The following is a 25,309-nucleotide window of genomic DNA, read 5'->3' on the forward strand; positions in this document are numbered from 1 at the left end:
CAAAAGAAAACAAAAAACACGATGAGCAGCAGTCATCAACAAAAGAAGTCTCCTTCTATTAGGTATGTTTATAAGCTCAGCAGGGGAGCAGTCAGTCAGTCAGGAAGTTGCTGAATGGAGCAGAACAATAGTCTGTGAACAGGCCACACCTGGCCTGGACACCTGGTGAGCTGTGCAGCAGCAGCAGCAGCAGCAGCAGCAGCAGCAGCAGCAGCAGCGGCGGCATAAACACGCCGCCAATCGACACTTGTGTGTGCCGCATCCCCTGCAACAGGAGGCGCAAAACAGTAGGACTGTTTTGAAAGTAAAGCAACAAGTTGGTTTATATCAACACCAGGAACGAAATGAATGTGTTTAAATTCAAACCTCACAAAAACAACAAGAAATACGCATAAATCATTTCATTGTGTGCGAACATTTAATCTGGATGAACTGGGCTGAATTAAACTACACAAAAATGAGTTGGATCGTAATGGATGCAACACTGAACAGGCACAACATTATGACCAAGCATTGGCAATCTGTAACCCTAGCATAGCAATATGATTCTGATATCGCATCAGCAATAAAACGTCTTCAGCTGTTTGAACTACTTGTATTTCGGACCGGCACACATGGGTCAGGCTTCGCTCCCCACATGCACCGAAAAGCCTCTGCTGCATTTCCACTTCTCACGGCTGTCTACTACTGCAAACCTTGTTAAACCGACTGAAATCCTGATCCTTGCCACTCAGTTCCTGCTTCTAGCACCACAACAAATGAGAACAAAATGTTCACTTGCTGCCAAATATATCCAACTAACAGGTGCCATGATGAAAGGATGATCAGTGTTATTCACTTCACCTATGAAGCCCTGATCTGACTTTACACAATAAACTGAAAACATAAACACATATTATGATTTGATTAATTCATCATTAAAGCACAGCTGTGCTTAATTAGTACAATTATCAAAGTTCTAGTTTACTTATGTTCATCTGCTGATAGGTGGAATGGGCAGCTCTTCATGACGTAACGCTGACAGAAAGGGCTTAAAGCCATGAATAGCAAAGCTCTTGTGTTGCTTTGCTTTGGCACGCTTTCCAGCATCAAAACAGGAAAAGCAAATGACACCTGCATCACTCAGGAACAGTTTCCCATCTTCTATAACTCAACTTCATTACAAAACAAGAAGCTAAGTGCTTTTTAGTGATCAATCTTTTTAATAAAACACATTCTACATAATTAAGCACAATTTCAACACCTCTGTGCCACAAGTGCTATCCGTGGTGCTGAAACTTCCTACGTTTATTCTACAGGCCAAAAAAAATGAGCCAAACATTTTCAAGCAACCATAACTTTCTGTTTGATAGGCTTTTCTTAGAAACCAGTAAGAGTTCGATGGATTTTGGAATATATTTTAGGCTAGAAGATTTGCCAGGGTCAAAAAGTTCAATGTCAAAACAAACAAACAAACAAACAAACATATACCTTGCTGTTGTGGAAGATGTGAAAGCTACTTCAAAGGGAAAAAGGACCATATTTATTTTTAGATCAAGTGCTCCAGTTTGGTTTTGGAGCACTTGCTCCAAAACCAAGTGCTCCAAGTGATAAATGGCATGGATAAATGTCATTTATCTACACATTTATCCATGTCTAGATGAATGGGATTAGGTAAGTAATCCCATTTATTTTTCTTAGAGGTGAAACTCTGCAGAATTGTGAAAGTAATTAAACGATTGTTGTGCCAGTTTCTGTGGTTGGGTGTGGATAAACTATTGAAATCAGACTTTGTTGCACAGTGAGCGTTGGTCACAGTTCACCTACCTTTTATATTTTCCATTTAGACACTTTGAACAAACAAGGTTAGTGTGATATCATCCGTGCAGAGCGGGGAGGAAAAAAAGGATATGGCCACTCAGTGATTTTCTTAGCGTACTTCCGGACCACGTTGTCCTCTCCGAAGATGAAGAGCGACCTGTTGACGGTGAAGCAGTTCTCCCGAACCGGGATGGGGTTGTACAGGGCCATGGTGCGGGCGCGCTGCGCTTTGGTCTGCTTGAATGCCGGGGAGATCCCACCTGTGGACATGGCCGCTCCATCGCGGTTCCTGTTGCGCTCCGATCCTCCATCCCCAGAGCTCAACAAGCCCGGGACGTCGTCTCCAAAACGGGCCATTCTGTCGGGAAGACGGGGTTGAGGAGAGGAGACGGAAAGCGGGTTATTGGGCTACAGTCCTCCACAAAGCAGGGCGCGGTGCCACGATCACAGTGCCAGCAGCGCGTTGAAGAGATCTTGTTTGGTTTCAGTATTTTGCGGAAACATAATTGCTGACCAAAGTTGAACAGACAGACCCCAGAAAAAATATTTTAAGTCTCATAAATAATAGTAATAATTAAAAAAAAAGTAAGTCAACTCCTCATTTAGCGATCCGCCGCTTAAAATGAACCTGTCGGCGCTGCTTCATTTCACTCCATTTGCATCCATCAGGCGTCTAAAGTCTGGAAAACAACATCTGCAACAGGTCACATCCCCAAACTGCAGGAGAGGCAGCTCGATCCGTGGATTTCGTTAAATAAAGCAGCAACACTCCACCGTCTAACTGAGAGCGCATCTCTCCTCTCTCCTCTGCTCTGTTGACAACCTGATCACCGTCCTACCACTGAGCACGACGGAAAAATTGAACTCAAGCATTTTCCACAACATTGTTTCCCTCGAAAACAACACGAACAAAAGCAACCTGTCAAAGAAGAAGAAGAAGAAGAAGAAGAAGAAGAAGAAAGGAAAGAAAAGACTCAATCTATTGGGCTGCGGGAGGACAATAAAGGAAGGAAGCGGGTCCAGTTTTCCTGCAGTGTGTGAGAGCAGAAGGAAAGGACACAACTGCGACAGGACCAACATACCTCACCTAACCTAACCTCTGTCCAGCCTGACAGCACATAAAGAGAAGGAAAACAATTATAACCATGCAAGCTGCAAATGATAAAAACAAACAAAGGTAGATTTTGTCCCCATATTTCAGCTAATTATCCATTGCGCAGAGAGTAACGCGAATCAAACAGGCTGTACAAGTTTGATGATTTTGCAGATCATCAAGCACGTTTTCACAAAGTAAACATTCATGCGTTTCACTGGTGACCGGTCAGCTGCCATATAAATTGGTGTCACGCAATATTCGTTTGTTGAGCGTGCGTGGTCACGCGTCAGGGCAGACAGCTTTATGCTGGTCACGCATCAGAGCTGACGGTTGGGTGTGAAGGTGGAGGGAGTAAACACCTGTTGTGGAACATCGAGCGACAAAAAAAACCACTATAAAGAAAGACAGCAGCACGCATCTTTAACTAATTACAGGCTTCAACGCCAGTGAGCTGCTGCTGCTGCTGTGTGCTGGTTGCAAATGATTATGCTGGAATCAGTTTTGAATGTTTCTCCAGCAGAAGGAATTATTTAAAAGAGACAAAAAGGTTGATAAAGATGATTTTGGTGTAACCTTATAGTCCTCTATCTGCAAAGTTGCTGCAAATAAATCTAATGCAAAGGCCAAAATCAACCTAAAACGGATTAAAGATGCATCTGTTTCAAAAAGCTTCTTCCTGTATGTCATAAACTTCCATTACAAACACTAAAAGCTGCAGCCCATGAAGAATGAAATCATTATTTAACAAATCTACTGAAAGCGATCTGGGGTTAGGCATCTTCCAGAATATGCATTTAGAGCAGGATGACAATCTATCGTGAGTGGATGAATAATAATTTGTTCAACTTTTAATGGTTTATAATGATATAAGTCGTTTCTTTTTTTTTTTTTTGGAGAGTTTGGTTTACTTGTTACATGAAGAGCATAAATGTCCTCTGCAGTTTGGTGACAGCTACACAGAAAATACAAATATGTATATATAAAAAAGCTTTCAAGTAAATTTCTGTTTTATTCCAGTAGCAGAAAATCAAAACTTGACAAAGTTAGTAAAAAGCAATATTTTAATTTCAGTAGATTTAGTTAGACTATGAAAAATCTTGGATTAAGAAATAATACCTTTTAAGAAAAGCAATTTAGAACACTGATTTTTTTAAATCTTGCAATTATGTATATGAATTTTGTTTTTTACTTTAAATTTGGCACCATAGATTTCAACTGCAGAAATTTGCTTGGAAAATTCACCTTAAAAAAAAAAAGCACTTTCAAATATTGTGACCTTGTGGTGACCCCAGCAAACACAATCAGCACCAGTAGACAGAGGCGGTTTCTGATATGGATGACATGGGCAACCGTCCAGGACGGCATCTTGTGTGGGGTGGCATGAGACCCATCCATCCTCCCGTCTTCAAATCAAAGGCAAATATCTTTTAAGTTGTTTTTTTTTACACATACAGCATTTTCATAGCCACTGAAGGTAACATAGTTACTTGATTGTTATGATTTTAGTCTTTTTAGATCACATATCCATGAGACAAAGACAACATTCATTCTTTAAACGAGACAACAAGTCTCTAATGAACCACTGCATGCTGTGTATCATATGAGAGCAGATTTCTAACTAAGCAACATTAGTTTTCCTCACAGGCTTCCCTTTAATGGGATGACTAGGAGGGTGGAAGCAGAACACAATGCAGCAGCTATCAGCACTTCATTTAACTAGGAGAGAAAACTGGTGGTAATGGGTAAGAAGACAAGGAAAAAAAGGGGAATTGAACCACAGGAGGGAGCGTGAACCAAAACACCGGCACTGATGAGGATTTTGTTGATGGCAGTATGACGAAGGCAGTGATCAATGGCGTGTGGCCTCCGACTCATTAGAGCTCGAACACATTACAGGAAATAAAAATAGAACAGACGAAAAAGCATCAAATTTGACATTTCTGCTGAGAGGACACCACACAACTCTAGAAAAAACTAGTTCATGTCAGAAACTGCTTTATGCTGAACCAGGCAATGGTTAATAAATTTGCCTTTCATTCTGCTTAATAGCAAACATGTTACCGCTTCTAACAGAAGAATATATGGAGAGGTGAAAGGTGAGAAACATTCAAATGAAAATCTAAAACAAACTATGAAATGGTTTCATGTGCAATATAAATCCAGTTGTTCTGTAAAGGCCTCAAATGTTTGTTGGAGAAAATTAACGAGCAAACAACATCATGACAACCATCAAACGCAGGCAGACAGGGAAGGAAGTTGTGAAGAAATATAAGACTTATTAGGCTATAAAACAATATACAAAGGTTTGAAAATCTCAGAGAGCACAAAAGTTGAAAGATTATGAAATAACTGCAAGAAGTGGTAATTCACCAAAAATTGGCAGGCTCTCAAAGGAGAGCATTAACAAAAGAAAAATGTGGTAACTCTGGAGGAGCTGCAGAGATCCAAATCGAAAGAGTGGCAGGAAGAGAGCCATTGCACTACCATCCAACGGTGACGCATGTAAACAACAGCATCATGCTGTGGGAAAGCTTTATTTCTCAGAGAACAGGGCGAACCTGAAGAAAGAAAAAAAATGCTGAAAGGCTTCACTTTCCAGAAGGAAAATGCTCGGCAGAGACAAACCCCAAAAGGCTTGCAGCTGGCATCGTAGTGGCTGGTGGGTCTGCCAAGCATCGATTCAAACAGAATAGAAATGCACGCCAGAGTTTTCATACTTTATTGTAACCTTGTGTCTTTTTTAAGTCAAATCCTAATTATCAGATACTTTGTGTTATTACGTCACATAAAATATCAACACATATAGTTTGTTGTCGGAGTGAAGCAAAATAAAATAAAATAAAATAAAGTGCTGAGAATACTTTTACTGTAGATTTGAGTGAAGGACCATTATTCACCAATGACAGAACAGAGATAGAATATTGGGTAAAACTGTCATCTGGTGTTGTGAAATCCAGCCCAGGAATGCAGGGCTACCGAGGTTAGCTGCCGTCATGACAGCAGGTTGACGTTCCCTGTTCTGGTAACAGGACTTACTGCTGCCACAGAACTGAGAAACAAGATCCAAAAAATAGAGCGACTGACCAGAGATACCTCTTACCTGAAACCTGGTCATAACTGACCCGGCTCTGCCAAATCTGGTACAAAGTTGATTGACTATCCTCACATGTGCTAACAAAATGAACTCTTCCCACAAACGCAGCATAAAAACCTTCAAGTGTATTCAGCATGTCTGTATTCTGTCTTTTGCTCCTCTTTGGTGACCAGGAAACATTTTATATTCTTGCCAGATAAAACGTTCCCATTTGCTGAACTCCTTTCTAATCATAAACTAATCGCAGACACCTATTTTTGAACTCTAAACTCCCAACTTTAAAACATGTTAAAACGATGGAAGTGATCAGTACCAGAGCAACAAAACATTTTCAGTGTATCATGACCATTTATGCTTATTTTGGTATAACTGTACACAGCTGGTTCACTAAATTGCTTAAAAAACATAACTGTTATCTGTCAAAAAAAATCTTACATTTTGAGGAATATATTTAAAGGTCAGTCAGAGTCTTAGATTACGCCTCATTTAACACAAGATTCAAGACGGTAATTTATCTATATAACAATTTTTCAGTTTCCCCAACATGACTGCTTCTTTTAGAAGAAGCAAAAATTGAACCCATCAGCTAACGCCAGGCAAATAAAACACCAACAGACAGACAGAGGTGAGGAATCTGAGTGTGTCTGAGCTCGACATGTCAGCACATTTTCATCAGAGTGGAGAATGCTGCTGATGACGGCTATGGGAGGGCCTTTAATTGTGCAGTTACAAATGAGAAGACCGAAACACACTCAGGGAGCAGCAGGATCACACCACGCCAACATCCTTTGAGAGTTTCGTTATAGTTTCTCCAGTGGTGATCTTATTAGTTCATTCCCTTCATTACCACATTACCACATTGTGAAGTTCACTTTTAATGAACTTCACAAGGTTTATGTTGTTTGGTTTAGGAGAATTGAAAACTCAGAATAATATAACGTTTAGCCACAAGAGGACTGGATTTAGTCCCAGGTAAGTTTATGAAATAGAAAAAAAAAAGATTAAATCAAGGAAACAATGCCACATGTTGAGAACATCAACAGACAAAAGCACAGAGAAAACAAAAGATGTAGGAAATATACTGACGTTTCAATGCTTACAGGCTTCTTGTTTCTTCAGAAAACATTTCAGATCAACCTTTGAAACGCAGTGAGAAGTGAGGCTGCGACAATTCCTCAATGACTCGAATGATTTGATTTCAAAAATCTCTCCCTTCGATTATTATGTTGTTTATTTTCCCACGCAGTTACGTGTTTCACAGGGGAAATGTATCCACAGTGTTTCACACCGTGTTTCTGTTTACATTAATTGTGATGAAGATAGACAGGAGACTGTAAGTTCAAGTCTCTATAAAAAAAAAACAAAAAAAAAACAGAGAAGCAAAGGTCCTCAACAAGTTGCATTGCATGATAACCGTAACAATAACTTTTGCAGATGGATGTACTTCGGTGGACATAGTCATTCTGTTGTGAGAGCTACAGGCAGATGGATGACCTTGACTTATCTTGAACAACCTGAGTCCAGATGTGAGTAAGTAAATCTTAAAATGATGAGCTGTAATTATTCGCCTTGCAGAAACCTCGGAGAGAACAATAAGTTAGACGGTAATGGTGCTGAGATAATCCATTACGATATGAAGCTGTTTGAACTCAAGTTTCATTTCTGCCTTAGTTTGTTCCTCTGTTTGTTTGCTTCTTGGTGTATTATTATGTTTTGCATTCTTTAGATTAATGTTAATTTCTTCTCTTCTGGGTCTTTTGCCACTTCCAGCTCTCAAGCAGAATTTAAGATCTCCTCTCTGCATTGTTTTATTCTTGGTTTCTCTGTTATTCTCCATGACTTTCCTCCATTGTTACTCCTGTTCTCTGGTCATCGTTCCATATCCTGTGCCAGACGGTTGCAACTTCCTGATAGACATTTGTTTTCTTTAATTCAAGTATTCTCTGCCATCATCTATGTGCTTGAGTCCTCCTCTAAGATCAAACATGAAATATTATAATTAAGAGATTATTTCATCTTAAATATCCAGGAAGAGCCTATAATTGTTTTACCATCAAAGACATTTTTTATAAATATTCAATTTTATAAATATTTGCATTCCTTTGCATGAGCCCTTATTGTCAAACTCATTTAAATCTTGTCACTTATACTGTTTATCAATATACTAAATCTTCAAACACACACACACACCATTGCACAATTACATATCATATTCAGTTTCACATTCTTTTGGATCAAAGTACGTTATTTTTAATTTTGTCCTTATAAAGTATATTATTGCCAATTCTGTTTTGATATATTCTACATTTCTACATGTGTGAATCTACATGCTTTAATTGCTGCTGTTACACTTGAATTTCCCCACTGAGGGACAACAAAGATTATTTCTACTCTATGCAAACACATAGGTTATGTCAAAAAAGGCTGAAAATAAATGTGTTTAGCTTGAAATCTGTCAGGCATTCAGTTCAATCTGACAAGATCCACTGGAACATTATCAGTATTTAATTGTTTACTTATCACAAGATGACTGCTCAAGACTGAGGAGACCTTGGTGTGAAAATACTTTTGTTTCGATAGCATTCAAACTTCAGCTGAGAGAGTCATGTGGCCAAGTGGGTAGAACAGCTGCACCATGTACTGAGGCTGTCATCCGTCGGTGCAGCTGTCCCCAGTTTGACTCCCATCTGGGTTATTTACTACATGCTTTCTCCCTTTCCGCCCCCTTTCCTTTCTAGTAGCTACTGTCGAATAAAAGCCACCAGTGACACACAATCTCCCTCCAACTCATACTGGGGGCAGTGACAAAAGGTAAATATGCAATTTCAATCAAATTGTTGGATTTTGCATTAATAACATCAACATATATAATCCTCACGCCTCTTTTTTTCCCCTCGTCGTCACTGTCGGTGAGCATAGGTATTCATTCTACTGTCACCTGCATCAAGTTTAGGTATGCAGGGGAATGAGTGTACGACAGGCCAAGTATAAAGCTGGTGTGCAGAATGTGCATGCATGACACCTGAGAAATAAACAAAAAAACTTGCTGAAAACCAAGCCTTCTCTATAAGCCAAACACTTCATATTCATCCATCCAACCATTTTCTAACACCTGGTGGGGTCGGGAGCTGCTGCCTATCTCCAGCGAACGTTTTGGGCAAGAGGCGCTGCTGTCAACAGACCCTAATGTTTCCCCAAAAAGTTATTTCCTCTCTGACATGCCTCTAAATTAAATTAAACTCTACTTACAACAGAAGTTACTTCTGCTAACAGCTGAATGCCCTGGATCTTTTTTATTTTTATTTTTGTTTTTTAGGGTCATCAGACCACAAACTATAATGAGTGCACAGTTTTAAAGTAAACACTTTTGTATGTAATGTATCGAACATGTACATCCAAACAGAGTCCTCTGTTTTCTAATAGACAGTTTGTGGATTCTGAATCCTGTCACATGTCCAAAACCTCAAAATAAAACCTATTAAGTTGCCTAAAAATAACCAGTGTTGGGTCAGTGTGCTTTCGTCCAGAGTGCACGTTTCAACATGACACAGAAAAGTTTGGGGCAAACACAAGAGACACCGACAGAGGACAAAGCTAGACCCATTGATGTCGGTGGATGAAGAGGCCATGGGATTGGACTATATTTAGCTTCATTGAGATGTTAATTGTAGAAACATGAGAAGAGCAGAGTGTGAGTGGTTGGTTGTGTGGCAACAATGCTCTATGCAATGCACCACCAATTGAAAATCTGGGCTTTGCACTGGGAAATGATTTTTGATCACACAAACATGAGTTATTACCAGAAGGTTTTCTAAAATCAATACTCATCTGTCTGCAGCGGTACACTGAAATAAGAGCATCTCTGCTATTATCAGGACCAAAAGGAAATGATAAGATGAAACAAATTTAACCTGCACAATTTTTGCTTTTTGCCTGTGTTACCCTTCCTCTGTTGTCTTTCTCTCCCACTTCTTAACATCTCTCCTCCGCTCTTTACCCAACCCAGATTTCTGTCTTCGACTGTTGTCTTGCCCTTACTTGTTTCCTAGCAACAGAACTGACATGCCCCCTATTCGCAGCCCTGCAAAATCTGTGGTTGTGACTCTGGATTTTATAGCACAGCCTATATAAATCATGCTTCCCCACAGGGGGTTGAGTTATGTTCATTGTTTGCAGACATACGACTCCATTCGTGGGCATGCTGCTGACCTGGTTTCCTTCAGATTAAAAGTTTAAAGTTTTCGAAGCAACAGTTGGGCAGTGAACAATGTTCCTTCATTCATTGCTTAGGGAAACGAGGAGCTCTGCGTTGTGCTGCGATGTCGCTTAATGTGAACCCGAAGCAAACAGCAAATCATTCCAGGAGGTCTCAGACAGATCCTGAAGCCAAATATAGTTGACATGAAAACACTGCAATGCAGTCATTGGCACTGACGCTGCCCAAATCATCCCTGCCGAATTCACATTCCTCACCAGTGTGTTTCAAAAGGTCGCTGGGACAATTTCAAAGATGCACATATTCCAAAACAGCATGTATATAGTTATGTATAGGTACATTATTTGCATAGATAATTAATTTGTAACTTAAGTGCTATTTATCATTTTATTTTTCTAAACTACTAATTGGCAGCATTATCCTGAATGCCTGCACGTAATCAGAAAAGCTTATGGTTAAGGAACGAACTATATATCACGCTGCAATTTACACTTTGTTTTTTTATTCCTACCATTTTGCTAAACCACGGAAAACCGAAAATCTATAAATCCTCACGGTACGTAAGATAACGTCTCTGTTAATCAAATGAAATCTGCAGAGATTCAGGTGTTCATAGTTTTGTCTTTGTGCTGTTGACAATCTGAGTTAAATTCGAAGGCGTTAACGTCACACTCATTATGTTTCCTACCGATATGCAGCGATCTGAATTCCAAACTCTGCCCTACATTGTGCAAGTTTTTGCTTGGACTGAATTCAATTAAGAGCAGCTCCTCAGAGAAGCTGAAATAATGATTTTTGAAAGGCAGTAGCTACCATCTGCTGGCAGGAAAGAGGTACTGCAATTTTTACTGAACTGAAGATTTGATTAGTTTGATTTAGTATTAAGTAAGCGGGCTGTACTGTCTGTTTTATTGTTTTCTTATGTTTGGACAGGCTGAAAACATATTTTCCAAAGGGCGCCCTAAAGCATAATAAAGTTTAATAATTTAACTGAATTTTTTGGGACAAAAAATGTTTTAGGAAATAGAGCTTAACTTAACTAGATACTCCCAGGTCTGATTACCTGAAGAATAATAACAAAAATAAAAAAATAAAATAAAAACAAGAAAATACATTTAAATAGAACATGTGCGGCATGTTCTAAAAGGTCCTTAAAATAATCATAGATCATTCTGCAATCTAAAGAAATTTAACAACAGTTGTTGACATTAATTAGTCTGAAAAGGAGCACAAAGCTTTGAGCCACACAGAGAGCCATCATCCACAAACAAAGATTTCAAGGAGCAATTGTTAACATTCCCAGCCTCTAAAATTACTCCATCAATGAGAACTCACCAATAAGTTCAAAAAGGAACCCAGAACAATGTCTAAAACTCACAATTCAGACATAAAGGAGAAAACAGCATATCTTAGAACATTCTAAGACCAAAACCCTTTCATGTTCACCAAGGCGTTGAGAAAGTTTTTCTTTGAGCTGACAGAAGTGTAACTGTCAGCCCAAAGAAAATGAGCATCAAATAAATTCAGAATTTTTTTATTATGCAACTACAATAAAATATATTTGCCTGATAAGTGCTTGTCAGAGAGACAGCCTGAGGGAAGAAACCGTCTCTCTCGTGACAACTGTTTGCAAAGAGCAGGATGTGTGGAGTCTGCAGACATATTTGTGACCAGTTTCTGGCTGTAGACCTGTACAAGTCCTGGATGGAGGAAAGCTCAGCCCTCAAGATTGTCTTCATGGACCTGATTGTTCAGTGCCATGTAGAAAATGACCCCAACTCCTACAACACCTTGTTCTTATACATGTAAAATCTCTGCTGGGTCTTCTTCTGAACAGTGTCTGCACAGAAAGTTGTAAGTTTTAAGTCCAGGATTAAATCCGTTTGACAGCCTCACCTTAATCGAACCGTTCCTGCTTAAAACCTCTCCAATGTGATTAACACAACTATCACAGACACTGGATGGCAACCAAGGGTTAAACACCAAGGGTTAAACAACCAGCTGATTCATTTAGGATTTAATTACTTTTATATATAGAGGACCAGGTTGATTGGAATAGCTTTTCTCCATAGTAAATGAAACCATCATTTGAAAACTGAATTTTGCATTTACTCTGGTTATATTTGTCTAATCTTGAAATTTGTTTGATGTGTGGGAGGGAGCAAACACTTTTCCTCAAGAGAAGAAATAAGTAACTTGTTTCATAGGAATAACCTGAGATGACGCACTGACATGTCCTTCAATGTTGCATTATTATTATTATTACTCACATTCCCCGTCCAACTTGTTCAGAATAAAACAAGAATTAAAAAATAATCGTCAATCATTCGTCATTGCTCTCCCACATAAACCAGAGTATGAGTCCTTATGCTGTTAGTTCAAGGAAACTCACTGAATTTTTGTTGGTAATGGAACCATCACTTTCATTCAATCATTTTTGGCAATGAAAGTGCTTTTCTTTTTTACCCGAAAAGAAAACTTGTCAGAAATTCATATGAAGGTCCAGAAAAAAAATCTTAGGTTGCTTGTGAATGTGTTTTTTTTTTTTTTTTTTTTTTTTTTGCTGACAGGATAAAAGCTTGTAATAAGCTGCAGGCAGTTTGAGGAATATTCCTACTAGTGCTTCATAGGTCAGCAGTTTGAAGTTGTTTCACAATCAGCACATGATATAAAAGCACAAAAGGAAAAATCGGAACATTGTACATTTAATATATATGAAAAATAAACTGTTAACAAAAGCATTTTCTTAAGATAATTAGAAATGCACAGAAATGCGGAATGTTATTGGTGTTTAAGCTCATTTCTTTTTAAATCTAGCCGGCCTTTTCAAATATCAAGTTGGATCAAGACTTGCGTGACGAAAAGATGTGGTACTTATCTCACATGCAGTCGCAGATCAATACAATCAACAGAGCTGGCTGTAAATTAACAACTAGAGCTTTGCAAAGGCTGGTCAGTTACAATGCAGAAAGAATGGAAATGTGAAGAAAATAAGGATGTCTAACAAGCCCAAACATGATTAAAACTGAATCAAAAATCCTCAGATTCTAGACAGTCACTTAAATAATGAACATGTGAGTATGTGTGTGTGCTTGATTTTGCTCTGATTAGACTCACTATCCCAGCAGCTGCAGATTAATCAGGCTTGATTTTTCACTCCACAGGACATTACATCCCCACATCATTACCTAATGGCTTCTTAAGTGGCAGCTGCTCTGAACTAGGAAGCGTACTGTGCAGACGAGCTCAACTCAAGCTGCACTGAATCACGCCGTCTGGTGGGTCACAAAATGTTAATTTAACACAAGCAGGATCAAAATCAACGTTTAGCATGAGCTGGCAGAAATTTGATACAGTGAATCATCAATTCTTTGTGAGGTTTTATCACGTTTTGTGAATGTACTTGTTACCTGTTGCAGGGTTCGGGTAAAGCAAGCCAAACAGGAGCTTCAAAACAAACAAACAAAAAAAAACATGAAATGTCTTGTTCTGAGAAAAAAACAAACAAACAAACAAACAAAAAACCACTTTGTTATGTCAGCAGTGATGTGAATTTATTCTGTTGGACATTTTTCAAGATATTTACCTATTTTATAACAAATGTTTGCCTCGGAGGGAAGAACACAATTCATTTGCCTCATGAATGCATGAGGCATGAGCTCCTGTGTGGGCAGTTCGCAGCAGCTCCACTAGAGTTCGCAGTAATCACACAGTGAACTCCGGTCCTCCCACTGTGGATATTGATGACGTTTCCGTTTGCTTAGCCAGCATCATTCTTTCCATTTGTCAGAAAGCTCCCTCCTGGCACAACATAAGTCATGAAGCCGCAAAAGTTGGACTCCATCTGGTTTGTGGAGTGAATTGGAAGTGATGAATGTCTCACATGCACTTCAGGTGTGTTTCTGGCTTGTTTTCCTGCACATTAGTCTCTAAAGTGCAGCTATTCATGCTGACCACATAATTACTGTGGCCATCACTGAATTGTAATCGTAAAACAAGGGCCAAGAAGGCAATTTGGTAATAGCTGAAGCTCCACACAAAGCTCAGTTTTGCTTGAAAGGACCAGTGTCTGAAAGAAATCCTGCTGCACAACAAAGTAAGGTAACAGCACTGAACTCTCAAAGCACAGCACAGCCATCTTTGATATTTTAATCAAGAGCTTTGAATGAGTGAATGGGGAGAAAATTCAAGGTCTGCAGCAGGGAGGACGTTCATTCATTCATTCATACCCCCACCCACCCTGGTGTGTGAGGACTTTAATGTCCAGGGGAAGGACGCAACACCACAGTCACAGCCTGTATGCACATGTAAACACACATACAGAAATAAGAAGAGTATATTTGAGACCTTTTGAGTTTTTTTGAGAGAAAATTACATTTTAAAAATATGCTGGGAATGTGTTGTGCATTCAAATTACTTTGCAGTGGCGTTTTTCCATCATGAATCCTGCAAGTGGATATATTAACAGGCTTTTCTTACTTCTATGCTAAATAGTCAACTGCTGTGATGGATTTATAAATATACAAATCTAAATCAATGTTTCTTATACAAAGAGGCACCAATGAGCAATTTTATAGCTTATTTCTTAATTTTGTTTCGCGATTTCTCCTTAAAAGTTACACAATAAAATATTGTTTTTACTTTTTGAATGACAAATGTACCTATGTAATCAATAAAAAATGCTTACAGTAAAATAAGACAATTATCAAAAATAGCTCAAATTGAAGAGTCAAATCTTTAGAAACCTACAATTACGGAAAAAGTCCTCAGGGTTATGATATAGAGACAACTCTAAATAAAGTTCAAATAAAAAGGATCCAGAATATCTCCTTTACTTCAAGACAGAATGTACTATTGTAAAATACTTTATACATTTATAAAGTATTTTTTGTTATAAGACATAAAAAGATAGAAGCTGTATCAGTTCAATATTTTGGAGGAGAAAGCTCTGATTTACTGCTATGTGAAGACTTTCTGTCAAGAAAAAAACGCATGTTTTTGTTTAGTTTTAAAATTGGATATACGTTTCAAAACATAATTAATTATTCTGTGGTGTATTTTGCGAGAGATGATTTTGATTTTAAAGCAGTGCTTGTTTTCTTGACACTCAAACTGTCGGTTGAGAGAGATTTAAAGTCAAAAACGGGGTGAATTTTAAAAAATGCTACTTACAATCACTTTTTTCATAATCACTGAAAATAACACAAAGCCTGTTTTAATAAAATTGGAAGTCCATTTTACTGATAAGTACTTCTTGGTTTGATTTTACAAGGGAGCACTCAGAATATACTCGCATATTGAACAGGCTGAAAAATACAGGTTGGACGTTACTTTGCTTCCCGGTGTTCATTATGAAATTGAACATAAATGTCTTCCTGGGGTACCTGAACGTAGGCACAGAGCAGAATTTTTATTGTTAAGCATCGTATTGTTTTTGAACATGGATATGCACTAGAAAATCAAGGAGCATGTTGCTGTCGTGTGATGCAAATGGAGGGAGGTGGAAGTCATATTTCACAGGGTTTTCTCAGGGGAGTGAGCTCCTTCCAGCAAAGCAGGGCATGTGGCTGCAGAGATGCATGATGATAACAGATAAAGATACGCTGCACTGCAACAACAGAGCTTAAAGAACGGGGACACAAGCAAAATATTATTTTGGAAAGAGGAATGTAGGCCATTACCGTTTTGAATAGCTGTATTTTATAGTGTAATTACGAAAGGGAATAAAGGTTTATCACTTTGCTACTATGATGGAGAACACTATCAAGTGGCTATTTAAAAAGTAAGATGTCTGCTTATTTTTTTAGATCCAACTAGAAAATAGACTTTAGTCAGTTCTTTGTAATGAAAACACCAGATTTATCTTAAGAAATTAACACAATTGTTAAAGTAGTTAATTCCATCTGTTTTCTAGCGCTGTAAGTCCTCTTTAGAAGGCTGAAGTATCTCCTTCACATGGTTAAGTAATTGGCTGTCCTGCCGCAGATATAGACAACCTGAAATATGCAGACGTAGCTAAAGTGACTGATCACTGATGGAATTATCTGATATACTTACTATATCAGATAAGGACTGTAGAACTTCAAAGCAGAGTTAGGTATTAATTAATATCCCAAGTTTTGAGCAACTCACAGAGTGTAAACCCGCAAAGTCATGGTCATAGTAACAGACCTGGAAAGAATAGCATTAATCAGGATAGCAGCACATGGTAACTCTGGAGGAGCTGAAGAGATTCACAGCTCAGGTGGAAAAATCTATTGATGGGGCAGCTGTTATTTGCCTATTCTCTAAATCTGGCACAAATAGAAGAGCAAGAATAAAGGCATTGTTGAAGCCATAATTTACCACTAACCACGTCAAGTTTGTGGTAAGCTGCCTAAATAAAAAATCTGGAAAAAGATGTTCTGGTCAGAGTGAACCACAACTGGAAAATTTTGCTTCGTGGAAATGATGTGCATGACAGAAAACTGAACACACCATCACCACAGGTAAACAAGGTGGTGGCAGCATCATGCTGCGAACATACTTTTCTTCATAACGGACAGGGAAAAGTTGGTCAGTTCATGGAAACCTGACAAAGTAGAGGCTACTTTAGATTAAAGTATATGAATTTATCATGACGTCCAGTTGATTATAGGTGATAAAAAAGGCATTGACATATGCACAGTCTTGACAAGACAGGACGAAACAGATCATAAATTTAGTTCGAGACCATTTTCTCAAACTAGAATAATTACAACAATCAGTGTAAAATCCTGCAAGCCACAAAACAATCTGGAAACAATTCAGCTGTAACTAGACATAGCAAAATAATATCGTTTCTTATGATTAATGCCATTATCTCTATTCCGCCACTGCATTGTTTCTGCTCAGCATGCTGCAGAAATATTTAGACATCGTCTCCTGACAGATCAGATATCTTTGGAAATCTCTTCGTCTCTGTGACAGTCATCAGCAGTGTCAGCTCGCGACAAATTGTCATCCGAACGCAGAGAGACAGGGAGCGAAAATAGGAAAAACAAATGAAATTGGAGGGTAATTGAGAGCACAAATGCAGGAATAGATTTCATCTCTTGCAGCAGAGAAAGAGAGACATACTTGGTCAATAAGCAAACTTAACAGCTTGAATGAAGTGAAATGAATGCTGTGTAGACAGCGAGAAAACACGTTTTAAACAACTTTGTCTAATTGCCCTTAACGACGCTGCTATCCGTAGACTCTGTTTTCCTTAAGAGATGCACAGCTTTGTGGCAACCAAAGCCGCTATTCAGCGTGTCATCATTAATAATTCAAATGTGACAAACTGCTCTGACATTTACACTGCGCTGGGGTGTCTGTCTGACACTGACAGAGGGACAATAATGAAGTGAAGGGCTCTGCTGCTGCTGTGAGCTGATGCAATTAGAAAGGTTTAGGCCTCAAAAAGTGTTTAACCTTCATTGGTAAAACACTAATGGTGGAAGCTGCGATGACCTTTCGAGAAATCATTCACTGTCCTTTAGTTGAGATTGAGCTGCTTACAGTACACACAACTGGTCACATCCTGTCAGCCAAAGCAGCGTGGAAATGAATCACCAACCAGGTTTTCATGATGTTTAGACTCTTATAGTTTGTTTTATATTGCAGTGTCTCTGTTTGCAGTTTCAGATACTTTTGAGGGATGAAAGCGAATGTGCGAAGGAGCTGCAGACAGACTTGGGTTTTAAAAAGCTTGAGACCTGCAGTTCAGAGGGTCGAGAACGAACCGACGAGTGGAAGTCTCAGAGGACGGCAGAGTTCAGAAAATCTCGGAGCCGAAGATTTCTGCAGAGATGCAACAGATTGTGGTAAGAGGCCATGTCAGTGGTTCCCTGACTAAATTGGTACAGAGCCATATGTGGAGCCCATTGCGCAAAAGAGGTAGGAAGGAGGCATGGAAAAATGAGAGAGGAAAGAAGGGAATAAAAGAATGATAGAAAGAACAAACATCTGGAGTCTATAACAGCTGACTCCAGATGTTCTGAATCCAGTTCACTCTTTGTAAATCTCTGTCAAATCTTTGAATAGATTTTGCTACAAAATCCTCTCAAAGCTGCAGCTATCCATGCTCCTGGTGCACCTTTTCCAACCACACCTTTTCCTTCCACTCAACTTTCTGTGAATAGGCTTGGATCCAGAACTTCCATGATTGTGCAGTCTACTGATCCAGAGTGAGACACCGTTTAGAGACTCAAGAAAGATTTGGTTAGTTAACTGACCAGAATGTGACACCATAACTTTCTGGTCTTTAAATTGTATGATCGTTTAATTTTCTGAGACACTGAATTGTAGGTTTTTGTTATTTGTAATTTCAAAAATATACAAATGTTTTTTATATTACAAAATCACAAAAAAAAAGTTTCAAACATTTCCTGCTATGTGTAACTAATTCATATATGATGTTCACTTTCTGAAACCTTTTCATAATTTTCTAAGATGTACTTGCATGTGTTGAATGGACGGAAAGGTGCTGTGGGAACAGTATTTTCTTATGTCATAATTCTCCCAATGCTTTTGAGAAAGGCAGATACACAATAGTTTATCTGGGGTATAGTACGCGTCCACTCAGATGATGAAATAAGAAGCCCTGAATCACTCTTTTCTGCTGGCCGCCGCATGGCTAAATAATGAGCTCCGTGTTGTAAAAAGACACTTTTATAATAGCAGCTCCAAGCAGAGAAGTGAGATGTAAGGCTTTATAGATGGTCAGAGACACAGTTAGAGCGTTTGTGTCAGACAGAGATCACAGGACTCAGGGATCACAAAGAGTTTATCTAAGCCTCTGAACACCCCTGTCAAAAGCTGTTCCAACACAGCTCTGCAAAGAGTCAACGACGACACAACCCACACACTGCACATAAAAACATAGATGATGGCTTCACCATAGACCTGCTGCAGTTCGTCTGCCATCTGTTTACCTCTGAAGACTGCAGCGTTTTCTGAATCTGACTCCTATGAAGTATTACATTGAATGGATAATCATGCATTTGAAGTTTTATGATATTTTAAAATAATTTGGTCCTCAACTTTGATTTTTTTTTATTTTTATTGTCTTTAATCCCCACTGGGTCAAAACTCTATGCAAACTTCAGCAAACATAAAATCAAATTTGGACAGATGTTGCTCAGCAGATCGCAGAGAAAACACACACTTTTAGTCACTACCAGCAGGTTTTAGATATAATTCTGTCAGAATGTCTCTACTTGGAAGAAAAGGTGGCACTCAATGGAATTGGTTGCTTTTCAGGAACAAAGACAACTTTGAAGCAAAGTGAATATATTTTAAGGATGCAGATTGCATCAAGCTACTGACTTGCAGCATTCACTCCTCCTAGGTGAACAGAGCAACCATCCATTGTCACTTGCACTGTGTCACTGACTTTTGTTTTACTGTGCATTTCATCAATAGTGCAAAGAATTGCAGCCGGATGTGTCGTGTCGTATCGGCCACTTGACTCGCTGCAAGACGCAGCAGCGATGATGGACCGTGTAAAGATGTAAACATGTCTTTGACTCGTAGTAAATATAAAAGACAAAACATGAGACAGATCAAAAATAGAAACATCAGAGGTGCTATGGGAGAACAACATGCTGGACTCAGCTGTGTCCGCCCTGCAAAGCTAATGATTTTTCTGGAAAGAGTCCATTTTTTTAATGAAAGTCCTGTTGCTTCCAGCTCACATCATAAACTGCAAGGCAAGTCAAACAATTAATTTACCGTCCAACTCTGTGTATGCAGCTTTGTTTTTAGGGACACATTAAAACAAAATATTACGCCTCTCTGCATTCTCATGTCACAATGGCTACACATTCATTCGGTTTAATTCAGACTGTTTTGTAATGTTTTGTGATAACATCATCACAATCAGATGCTGCAGACTCATTGATCCCGTGTCTCTTTGCTTTAGAGATGAGCTGATAATTTGATAAAAGCCTCTAGACAAAAACAAAAAGAAAAGAACACAGGCATGACATCTGTGAACCAGGAAGGGTGAAAATCACTACAAATCAAATAATGCATTTAGTATGTAACCTCAGCCCAGCTTTAATTGTACACACACCCAATCCACATTACATGAGATTAATATTATTTGTCTCCGACACTGACAGGCACTGGCACCTAGAAATGGGTCTTGTGTCACAGCTGGAAAGCCCTGCTACTCCCTCAGTCTGCTCAGACTTAATTTCCAAGTTCAGTTTAATGACTCATGGATGTAACATATGCTGCTAGTGCTTCAACAGCCCTAACTGCTTTGAATTTCTGGCTGGCAGCATTTAAATGAACACACGCCTAGTGGCTTTCTTTTACTGTTTTTCTCTCCAGTTTTTGTGAGACCATTTGGAGAATTGGACTTGTGCCAGCAGCACCTGCCACAGGGCTGATGCAGAGTTTGATGTAATTTGCTGATCTTTGCTACCGACTGGACCCTGCATGATTGTTGACAAGCCTGATCAAAATGTGTAAAAAAACAAAACAAAGAACAAACTTAAAATAAAGTGTGATGGAGAATTGGCGACCGGAAAATACAATCACGCAGTTTTCTGGAATAATCTACAACAGAGATATAAGGATGCTTTTCATACCCTGTCACCATCCTCGTCTCTACAAAGTGGCATGATAAAATCAGATCCTTGCCCAGCAATGTTTGTTACAGTTCCAGATGTTTTAAACTTTTTAGATATTGCTCTGCCTGCAGTCATGGCCATGTTTATGCAGCTTTCTGATTCATGACGACACATCAAGCGATATTTCCTACATCTTTCCTATTTTTAAAAGAGGGTTAGTAGAGATTAACAGAAATACAGCACATCTAGAAAATAGTCACAGGACTTAACTTTTTCCACATTTTCAAATTGTATTAAAGAGGCAATATTATTATTATTAGGCTATCACATTTTCTTCTGTCTCTTTAAGCTGTTTCCGACACTCCGCCTTCAGCACTTCATCACAACAATGTTCCTCCATTATGCTGTTTACAACCATTCTTAGGAGAATGGGTCATATGATAAGCTCAGCAGACTCGCATTACTAGACAAAATTTCTACACAAAAAATACCCCGCTATGACAACATGGAAAAAAGTCTGAAATCTTTGATAATTTACTAAAAATGGAAAACTAAGACGTGACATTTATGCAAGTATCCTTCTGTAAAATGAACCGTTGAAGAGCAGTCTGGAGCACGTTTTCATAAAGGATGCTGCATCCGTCTGTCCGCTCAATCCTGACTAACCTGCAAGTTCCTGATGCCGCAAAATATCCCTTTTGCATAAAACGCAAAAATACCTTAGACAGGGATTTGAACCTAGGACCTTCTGACGCCAAAGGAACAGTGCTACCAACCTGGCAGCACCAATCCTAAAAACATGCTTTTCCTTTCCTAGATACAAAACCACCAAACTAAGAACTCCAACTGTAGTCTGTCACTGAATGCATAAACCAACAATATTCATTTTGATCTCGATATTCTGAGTTAAATAAATTTTAAGGACATATTATCTGATGCTTTAAGAGGGACAACTTTCAATTGTCTTACTTGGCTTCAAAACGACTACCTCTATCGAAAACCTGCAGCAGTAGTGCAGATTTTTTTTTCATCACACTACTTTTTCACTTTTTTCACACATGCAAAACACAAAGGTCAAAGTAGATTAAGAGGTTTTCTGTTGTTCTTGTCTGTTTGAGAATAATATCTTCCTATAGTCAAACTGCCAGATTGATTCAGCCTGATTACTGTAATTAGAGGCACAATAATGTCAACTCTAAACACAGCTATTCAATAAAATGCTTCCGAGAGGATGTCGTCATTTAGATCCTCCTGGGATGAATGCCGCAAATGCATTCGCACACAAGCCTCTACAAATGCGAGAATACATCAGTCTCTTATCTCTTTGCATTCTTTGCTGGTGAAGAATCAACACCGGGTGCGTGGACGCTTCGTTTCCAGAAGCGGAGGTTGAAACTCAGGATCCCAAATGGATTCTCCTCTCAAGGAGCATCAAATACTAAGCAAACAAAGGTCAACAAGGGCATGTAGGTCAACTTACATGCAACTATCACTGTGACACTACAGGGAAAACAGCTAACAACGACTAACTCTCTTGGGATGTCAGAGTATCCCAACCCAAATTTCACTTTGCTGTGTTATTTGCAGACAATAAGCAACAATTTGTCCCAAGTGTGTGCTGATGAACTGGTCATTCGAAGCCCACAAGGAAGACATTTTCTCTTGGGTGCCTGAAAACATTGAATACATTCAATGACACATTTTTAGAACTCTGACCCTAAAATGAAACCTTAAAGACCAGGGAATCATTAGGACTTTACGTATTGCCTTCAGGGAGTCATGGACACCCAGAGGAAATACAAACGACGAGCCTGTCAATTATTTTTTGAACCCAATTATTGACAAATTTCTTAATCATTGTCCACTTTCACACTGATTACGACGCATTTGTCACGTAGCAGAGCGGGGTCGAGACAATTTCAGCAGCAGCCCATTGGGTGTCATAACAGGACATTTCTACAAACTGCACAAGCTCCTTTTCAAGCAAAATATTCAGGGAGAGTAAGCAAACCTGCAGAAAAACACAAACAAGTTTTAATGTCATAGTGCATCAGACTGCCCTGCAATCAAGCTAATTTTATTTGAAAACTCAAAACAGGTGCAGCAATTGGCTCAAGGGCAAACGCTGATTTCCCCCACCCCTCCTGCCAGGTAGCTGAGGTCTGCCGTTAAATGGCAGTGAGAGGTGGATGTGCACGGTTGTAATGCCTTCTGACTCACTGTGGTCACTGTCCTCTCTGCAGCTTCAGTCTACATCTGTCATGATGTATTACAGCAATTATATTGGACAGGGCGGAGAACAGCTATCTGGTCCATGGTCAAGCATCTCTACAGGCCTCTTGATCCACAAATCGCCCACTTGCAATCTACTGTCACATGAGCCTAAATGTGAAACGCAAATTAAAGCAGGAAAAGTTCTCATTCATCCTCCGCTTCCTCATCACCTCCCCTGCATTTGGCGTACGTCATCTCCTCTCTCGTCTCGTGTCCCACTCTCTCTGCAATTAGCCTCCCCGAACCTCCGTCTCTTTAGGCGCAGCTTATGATAAGATGCGGCATCCTGTACCTGCGGTGAAAAAGGTTCGAAGGGGAGCACAGAGGGTGCCAGCTAGAGGTGAAGCTCTGGCTTCAGCAGGAAAAGACATAGGGGGGTGTCACTGCAATAAACAGCTAGAAACTTCCACCACACCACAGGACAGGAAGCTCATAAACACACACACACACACACACACACACACACACACACACACACACACACAGACAGGCTATTTAATATTCAGCACATGGGAAGAACATGGGAGTGAGTGCGCACACATACTCATCAATGCTTCACAGTAAAATAGTTGAGGTGACACAAGAAGATGCTGAATGTTTTTAGTAGTTTATTGTTCAGTTTTATGTTGGTGGAGATAAAATATATTTTCCATGGATATAAATGTGAAAATTTAGGTTTCAATCTGTTGTTCTCTGAAAGGTTATTTCAAAACATTTGAGTCTCATCAAGGCTAGGGTTGGATGATACAGCTGAAAGAAGTATCACAATATAAACATTTCATACTGATTAGTTTTTTGTTTTATATATCCGAATTACTGTCAAACTGATGACAGTCTGGAATAGGAAGTGTTTGCTTGATGACAGTATGTGACCAGAACAATGCATTAAAAACTTTAGCAAGTTGAAAAGTGTGAGTTTCTCTTGTTTTGGTCTATAAATTTTCTAGTTATAGATTTTAGAAGGTGGTTAATATTTTCTTGAGCGATTTTTTCATACATGAGAATCTGTGATTCACCTTGCATTTTTAGAGCAAGCCTAACTTTGCTTATATACTTAAACTGAAATGACCATGTTCAAAGTTTCATTTGCAAGATAATTGCACAAAACTAACGATATAAAACTGCTCTAATCTTGTTAATTCAACAGCAGAAATTAGGTTTTCCAAAAACAAAACAAAACAAAAAAAAACAGAACATTATGGGCCTAATTGCTTTTTATGTTATAAAAATTCACTCTGTGATGTAAACTTTGACTCCTGAACTTCTAGCAGCAGCTGATGAAACAGAAATATCAGATATACCTGTATTTGTCATAGTGAAGCTACATAGTAAAGTATGTAAAATGTAACTCTGCAACTCTTGAATTACAAATTTGAAGTTATAATTTAAGAAATCACAATTAAGTAAGAAACGTCATACTCACTCCCACTCTTTGCGTCGAGCCTGCGGTGTGCTATGTATCTTATGGGCCTGGTGAGCTTTGACTATGTCCTTCTGTTCAATCAGGCCTCCCCGCCGTCTCTTGATTACGTTGGGACTGACTGCCAAATCTCCATCCACCCCAAGCATCCCACCTCCGGCGTCAAATGTTGAGGCCACATCCAGAGAAAGGCCGAGGCGGTTCGGGTGGAGAGTTTGAGCCTGCCCAGTCATCTGCGGGAGGTAGAGGGTGTCGTGGCTGGTGGACAGACTCTGGGGCTCCAGGAGCGGGTGAGGCTCGGAGCAGGGGCTTGAACCTCCAGCCAGCCCTCCCCGATGCTTCTGCCAGCTCTCGCAATCCGTTGGTGACGGGTGCAGGACGTGACGCCTGGGGCTACTGCTGCCACACATCTGTCCAAAACCAGCTGCTGGACTGTCAGGCCCTCCTGAGGTGGGAGGTCGCCCCAAAGCATTGTGGTCGTCTGTCAGAGACTGAGAGCTGACAGAACATGAGCCCAGTTCCAGCATGATGGTAAGGCTGCCCGGGATCTTAGCATAGTGCTGCAGGAAGGAAAATGAGCAGAGATCAGACGGACTTAAAGTTTCATCATAATATTTTGTGGTACTACTTGGGTAACAATAAAAGTGACGATAAAAACTATGTATTACTCCTTTTCTAGGTAATTGTATGCATGAAACAGCAATTATAGCTTCACTAACTGCTCTTAAAAATCATTCCCATATGTTTCTTTAGGACGCCAGTCATATGAAGAAGTGTAACATACTATGAAAGTAAAGACAAATTTTCAAATTCATTGATATTTATT

At 39.3% G+C, this 25,309-nt stretch overlaps 1 protein-coding gene across 3 annotated transcripts in view; it reads right to left on the reverse strand.

Annotated features, from left to right (window-relative positions):
• cacna1ea (calcium channel, voltage-dependent, R type, alpha 1E subunit a) overlaps positions 1-25,050 on the reverse strand; it is a 94,994-nt gene extending 69,944 nt beyond the window's left edge. For 2 of the 3 annotated variants that reach the window (XM_015018468.1, XM_015018469.1), the window contains exons 1-2: positions 24,487-25,050; positions 1,892-2,158 (exon numbers count right to left, since the gene is read on the reverse strand). In XM_015018468.1, the coding sequence (XP_014873954.1) occupies positions 1,892-2,158; positions 24,487-25,010 (791 nt within the window). In that variant the 5' untranslated portion in view covers positions 25,011-25,050. The remainder of the gene's footprint in view (positions 1-1,891; positions 2,159-24,486) is intronic. The other variant, XM_015018470.1, reaches the window with a different exon arrangement.
• Between the last annotated feature and the right edge of the window lie 259 nt (positions 25,051-25,309).

This window comes from Poecilia latipinna, unplaced genomic scaffold (genome assembly GCF_001443285.1).
Source record: "Poecilia latipinna isolate Pla-1442-1.1 unplaced genomic scaffold, P_latipinna-1.0 Scaffold2278, whole genome shotgun sequence".
In the NCBI taxonomy this organism is placed as follows: Eukaryota; Metazoa; Chordata; class Actinopteri; order Cyprinodontiformes; family Poeciliidae; genus Poecilia; species Poecilia latipinna.